Below are 6,592 nucleotides of genomic sequence, written 5' to 3'. Positions count from 1 at the left end.
AATTCATTCTGACACTGAAGAGAATTTAAGTGCTTCGTGGTCTTTGATGGGCTGTGATCGAAGAGGGCCCGGGGCTGTGCCGTATGCGTTGGTGCGCTACGCAATTTCAGTTCGCCTTTTCTCTATGCCGATATTGTTTACTTAAGTGTCGCGTATCGGCTGAAGCGGGGCCCATATCGGGTTATAGATTCATACATAAGTGGATACCAAGATTTATAACTAACCCCACCGGTTTCTTAAAAAATTGGTGAACCACTGATGATTAGACCCAACCGTGACCCCCAACCAAAAAAGGGAAAATTACACTTGGGGTATCTAATTTTGAGAAATTACGACTTTTAATTAATGACTTAATTAATTAAGGTTTCAAAATATATGTTTGAGGCATTTAAGTATGGGTCACACAGTCTTGTATGCTAAAGACAGGGCCTTCTTAGGAAAATTATCACCTCCAGTTTGTTGACCGGCCCAGTTCCCCAGTTCCTCTAATAGGGGGATGGTGGACCCCACCCGGGCAGGGTGTTTGGGCATGGGTAGAGAGGTCATTTCAGCCCCCCTTTGTTAGAGGAACTGGGGAACTGGGCCGGTCAGCAAACTGGAGGTGATAAAGATCCGCCTTCTTAGCTATGGAATAGATAGTTACATTTGTTTCCCTAGAAATAGAATAAAAGTGGCATTCTCAAAACCCGATACCAAGTTCTCAGATATCCACAAGAGTGTTCTTTCATCTTCTATGTCATGATTTGGCATATAGAAGTATAGATGAAAACTTTGTAACTTAAATTTCTACGGGCAAAGTTGAAAATTTGAAAAATTTTAGGTAAGAATTTTGTTCCCCCTAGTCTATGTTATCTAACTAATTGTAAATATAAAGTCTTTAAAATTCATTACTACTACAAAGATGCATACAAAGATGCATATTCTGCATGGAACACCATTAGGGTGCATGACAATACAAACTGTCATGGGAGAGTATTTTATTGAATTAAATTCTGAAATTTAACAAATGATTAATATGGAGGATGTCTTCTTTATCCAATTATCAGAATTGCCAAACTATCATTCCACGGGGCACAATAAGGTGGGCCACTAAGAAAGGCTTTATTTAATTGGGTTACTCAAATGACGTTTTGGGATATTTAATTCAATAGAGTGACGGAATGACATCTTTAATTGTTGGTTGGGTATCAAAGGGTTTTCAAAAATAATTTGAGAATACCATATCATTATCATTATTAGAAGATGGCCTTTTTTTTTAATGAAAATTCCGTGTTTTTTTTTTTAATGAAGAGAATCATCTTCCATTTGTAGTTTTTATTGGTTTTTTTTTTTTGTGAACCAAGAAAATTATATTACTAAAAAGATGGCAAATTAATAGATTGTTCATACATACAAGGAAGATGATGTCTTCCAGTTGCATTAACTTTTGATTTTAGCCAGATTAAAATCTTATTATTGGTAATATTTCGGAATTGAATATCCTTTGTCATGTCCGAAATTTGCAAAAAAAGGATTAGAATAGTTTCTAATTAAATCTTTTTCTGTTTGTGTTTTTCGCCATGTAAGTAGAACAGAGAACTTTCTTGCTTATGATGTTTCCAAATGAGCTTTGTGTTGTCCATGGTCTGGCTTTTGAGATTCCTCTTATTCTGAAGGAGCTCTTGCCTTCTTTAAATGTTGTTTGGACTAACTGTCTAAGTTTCCCTCCACACATCGAGGACGGTTCACCAACCATCCTAGGGTTTTTGTATGTTCCACAATACCCTATTGATACCCATTCCTGCCCTTCCGCCCCACAGATCCAATTCACCGTGAGTGGAGGGAAACTCGGTCCATTTTGTTTTGCCTAATGTTGGATCAAATTCAACCCCATGAGCTAGCGGATTTGTACTAAAAAAAAGTGTCGTCAATTGCTACCTCATGATCATTAATTAGCATGTTAAATTATAGCTAAAATGGTAGCAAAATCTGATTTAAGACCAGAAAATCAAATGCTTCTAAGATATTCCAATTGTAAAGAATCAACTACCATATTGTTGCACTTTTAAGCATTTGATTTGGACCATGGTCAACCTGTAGCATTTTAAATCATAGAAAACATAATGGTAGTATATGATTGAGGATCTAGTCAGTGAATGTCATTCATCTAATTCGTCTTCATATGATTGAAGATTGAAACACCAATTAAAAATAGGATGTACTTGGACACTGCCATCATGTTTGTCACAATCTAAATTCCTATAAGCCACTGAGATGGACATCTCATTTTGCATAGATTGGTCCATATTGTCCTTGTGAATGTTACTTTAGTCCATAGTTTTAGGCAGCCGGCATTTTTAATATTTGAATCTTCCACCTTAAGTCATTTCCCAAGGAAATATCTCACTCATTGAGATCAATGGGATGTTAAGCATCAGATACATTTATTCATGAGAGAGAGAGAGAGTTAACAAGTCCATGAAGCAGATCTTTTAATGAAGGGTTTCATCTGTTTATCTTCCTCAAGAGAAATCATACCCAAGTGAGATGGGTCTTCAAGCATCATCTTTGCTACCAAGTAACCTGCAATGGACCAGGTCTGGAATTTACGGGCTTGCTTGCCAATGTACCTGCCAAGCTTTCCATCATAATATTCAGGCCAATTGTCTTTCAATAACCGGCTCTCAGCAAGTTCCATGGCACGTCTTGCCATCTGTGGGCGCCCAGTTTTAATGCATGCAGCTGTGAGGAGCCATAGAAGCACTGGACCACAAAACACACACAGTTTCAATAATGAACAATTTGCTTATGGCAAAGGAGATTCTAATACATGGAATTGTGACCAAGGTAGAGCTTCAATATTTTTGTTTTTATATGGATTATAATGTTCAACTGCATAAAAGTGAAGGTACAGAAATCAACAAGTGTAACAATTTTCAAAGACTACGTTGGATGGTTGGACCTTGTTTTGCAAGCAGTTATAAATAACTTGTCTACCTTTCTAGCTAAAGCCCTACAGAGAAGAAGCATACCTGGCCAAGATCCCCCATTGTGGTAACTCCACCTGGTGTTTTTGGGGTCATAACCAGTCACGATCCTCCATTCATGATTTTCTAGGGTTGGGTAACAAACTTTTATTGGCATTTCTCCAACCAATTCCTCCCATCTTGATTCAATAAGATCCATAATCGCTGCAGATTGCTCAGGGGTTGCAAGAGAGGACAAAATTGCAATAAAATTACCCAAGCAAAACCAACGGAAATCCATTCTTGCAGGACTGACATTTCCAATAAAGTAACCACCATTTGTTGGCATAAAATCAAACACCCAATCTGGAAGAGAGTCAGGCATTACATTGAACTTATTGAGAGCAGTGTGAGAGTACTCCTCTGTTTTATACCGATAAATATCATTAAGCTGCTTTAAATCAAGCCAAAAATAACTACGCATGTGATAGCTCAAGGCGTGTAGGCGTATAACTATTCTATCTATGAATTCCTTGCCCTCAACATCTTGCTTAAGTAAAAGCAGAGCACATCTTAAAGCCATGAAGAAAAGTGCTTGTATTTCAATAGGATAACCATAAACACCCTGAAACATAGACATGAAGAATAGAGTCAGATAAACAGTCTACAACAAATTAACTTGGGAGAATCCTGGGAGTGAAAAATCATTCTTAAAACCTGAAATTTATTAGGTACAAATAATATGTGAAAAGAGATAAGGGACCTCAATGTAATCATCAACAAAGAGATTCTCAAACAAAGGAATGTCTTTGATATAAACTATGAGGGAACAAGGTAGACATTCAGACATTAGAAACTGGTGAAAACACTACCTCATATGTTGCATTGCAAATTATCAGAAGCTTGACATAATCACTAGGACATGATATTTGGTAAAAGCTGATACAGCGGACTAAAGATGATTCACATGGCATATGCATCTACATAATTGGGTGCAGTCAGTAACCTCCTCTTCACATAAAATTCAATAGAAGGAGGATATAGAGAGTTCAATTTCCTCCATTCATACTTTTGGCAAATAGGAGTATATATATATGGAAAAATTCCCCCCATTAGATATTTCTAGAAGAGTGTCAACACCATCAATCTTTTGATCCTCTCCATAGTATTTGTAAAAGAGGAGAAGACAAAATGTGAGTCCAATGGTGATCACTAAGATTGTATATCTGAAAATAGATTTTGGAGCCACTTTTGCCACCACTATGCAAGCATGAAATACAAATGAAAAAGTAATCCACCTGCGAATGTTCGGTAGGCTGTGTTGTAGGCGGCCAGGTTAAAGTTGGACCCGCTGTTCCCTCACTGCCTCAACTTTACTGTGATTGACAGCCTCCATAATATGAAATAGACTTTTAGCATATCAGTCAAGATATATTCATTGAGAGTGTCCATCAAATGTAAGGTTAGTTTTCAGAGATGGCAACAGGACAATGATTCTTGCATATTCTGGACCATTAAGAAAGGGTGGTTACTCCAGGCCAAATTGTTGATTCTGTACTAATGGGCTGTCAGGTATAATAGTGTATGAAATATCAACAATACCATTACAATGGTAGTCTTTCAGCTTTGATATTGTTGGCTGACTGTGTCACGCCCCCATCCCAACAAGGGATAAAATACATTATAAGGGGTGACTAGGACGACGCTTGTCATCCTACTAAGCTGCCAGGACCACTGACACAGTGTCCCAACGCACAGTCATAACTAATATTAAAACAATATAATATCAGAGTGCGGAAAGGGAAATATTACATTCCAAATGATCACTAGTTTTGCGGAAGCGTATAAAATCAATAGTTACAAAATGATCAAAGTCTAGATGATAAATACTGTAGTTAATCCATTTTTCATTACCATCTAATAATGATCAACAAGGATATAACAGTAAATGTTTATACATGGGCCTACGCCCTAAAATAAACAAAAGGGGGAACAAGTCCCTAGAATTCTCACGGCCCGTAGGCACAATTGTCACAAAGACACCCGTGCCATGTTCCTCTAACACGCCTTCCGCTCCTCCGCACTGCATCATAATCTAAAAATTGTGTACACGAGGGGTTAGCTCTCCACCGAGCCATGAGGGGATGGGGATGCACAAACACACAATTCACATAGTCCAATGATGCATGCATATGTTAAGTAAATTTTCCACCTAACATCACAACTAAGTCAATGGCATATGCTATCGTGACAACTCGGGAGACACCGTGGGTCACTTAACTTATCGCCACAATGAAACCTCAATTGTCACCGGGACCTACGCCGATCGAAGCCTCCAAGACCACTCAGCCGGACCCCGATAACCAATACTACCATGATCGCCTCTCCCACCTCCACGTAATCCGGTATACCGATTACCCAACACCTAAACCCCTCGTTGGTAAGGGTCGAGCATAAGGGTGTAAAATCCTAGCCACGCTACATGCAAGTCCTATCGCCCCGAGAGGTAATCCGGCGCATCAACTTTTCATCCGGTTTAGTGCCCGGTTACAAGACGGCACGGCGCATACAAGCTCAACATGACATTCAACATAATTTCTTCATAAATATATATATTATCCGGGCTCGCACCGCACCCACCGCACCGAGACCCATCAAAGTAAAACATCTCCAATTAACATCATAACATTCATATATAAAAGTATGCAATATGCAGTAAGCATGCTTAATAATTTATAATGATGACATAATATACAATGCAATAATAATATCAAGCCCAAACAACCAAACCCACTCACAATATGTGTTATGCCCCGATGTTATGAGTTGTCGCCGAAATCAAGTAACACGTCACAAGATGAAAACTTTAAACCTAAATAAAGAGTGAAAATAGGGTTAATTAAGTAAAGGGACGAATCCCCAAAAGGTCTCCCATAAACACTTAAGTATAAGGTTTCGTAGACGAAGTGGTTGCAGGGGAGTGGTTTCAGCCCAAATTCCGCAACCACATGTAAATCCTAGGAAACCGGGGTTCGGGACGCTTTTAGTCAAGGTCGGATGCGATGTGGTTTCGTAAAATCAACCGAGTGTAAATCCGAGCTTCACAGGGCTCGTGACAATTTTTGTCAAGGTCGGATGCGATGTGGTTTCGTAAAATCAACCGAGTGTAAATCCGAGCTTCACAGGGCTCGTGACAATTTTTGTCAAGGTCGGATGCGTATGTGGTTTCGTAAAATCTGAATCCGAAAGCGTAAATCCGACCTTCACAGAATCCTTCTCGAAGGTAATTTCGGGTGGTTTCGCAGTCTAAAACCACATATAAATCCTAGCTAACCAGGGGCTTAGGATAGTTTTAGTCAAGGTCGGTTGCAGTGTGGTTTCGTAAAATCAATCCGAGTGTAAAACCACATACCGCAGTAACCGAAAATCAAGGGTTTCTCACTAGGGATTCATTTTCCAAGGGGTTTAAAGGTAGGGAGGCTTCAAGAAAGCTTCCTCCCAGTCCATTAGGGTTCTAAGACCTCATTAGGTCCATGTAATCCCATGGATTCAAGAGAAAACAAAGAGAACCTAAATTAGGACATAATATGGTAGAAACCTTAAATTTCTTAAATGGAAAGAGATTACTTAGGCTAGGGCTTGTAAAT

The 6,592-nt window shown here is 38.9% G+C and overlaps 1 protein-coding gene across 3 annotated transcripts in view; it reads right to left on the bottom strand.

Annotated features, from left to right (window-relative positions):
• The window catches only part of LOC122658086 (probable alkaline/neutral invertase B), a 36,101-nt gene that overhangs the window by 16,646 nt on the left and 12,863 nt on the right, over window positions 1-6,592 (bottom strand). For 2 of the 3 annotated variants that reach the window (XM_043852972.1, XM_043852973.1), the window contains exons 3-4: window positions 3,012-3,570; window positions 2,447-2,742 (exon numbers count right to left, since the gene is read on the bottom strand). In XM_043852972.1, the coding sequence (XP_043708907.1) occupies window positions 2,447-2,742; window positions 3,012-3,570 (855 nt within the window). Of the gene's footprint in view, window positions 1-2,435; window positions 2,743-3,011; window positions 3,571-6,592 lie in introns of those variants that run through there. The other variant, XM_043852971.1, reaches the window with a different exon arrangement.

Source organism: Telopea speciosissima, chromosome 4 (genome assembly GCF_018873765.1).
Source record: "Telopea speciosissima isolate NSW1024214 ecotype Mountain lineage chromosome 4, Tspe_v1, whole genome shotgun sequence".
NCBI lineage: Eukaryota > Viridiplantae > Streptophyta > Magnoliopsida > Proteales > Proteaceae > Telopea > Telopea speciosissima.
Note: the sequence above shows the minus strand (reverse complement) of the source record. Positions and strands in the feature narration are given on the sequence as shown.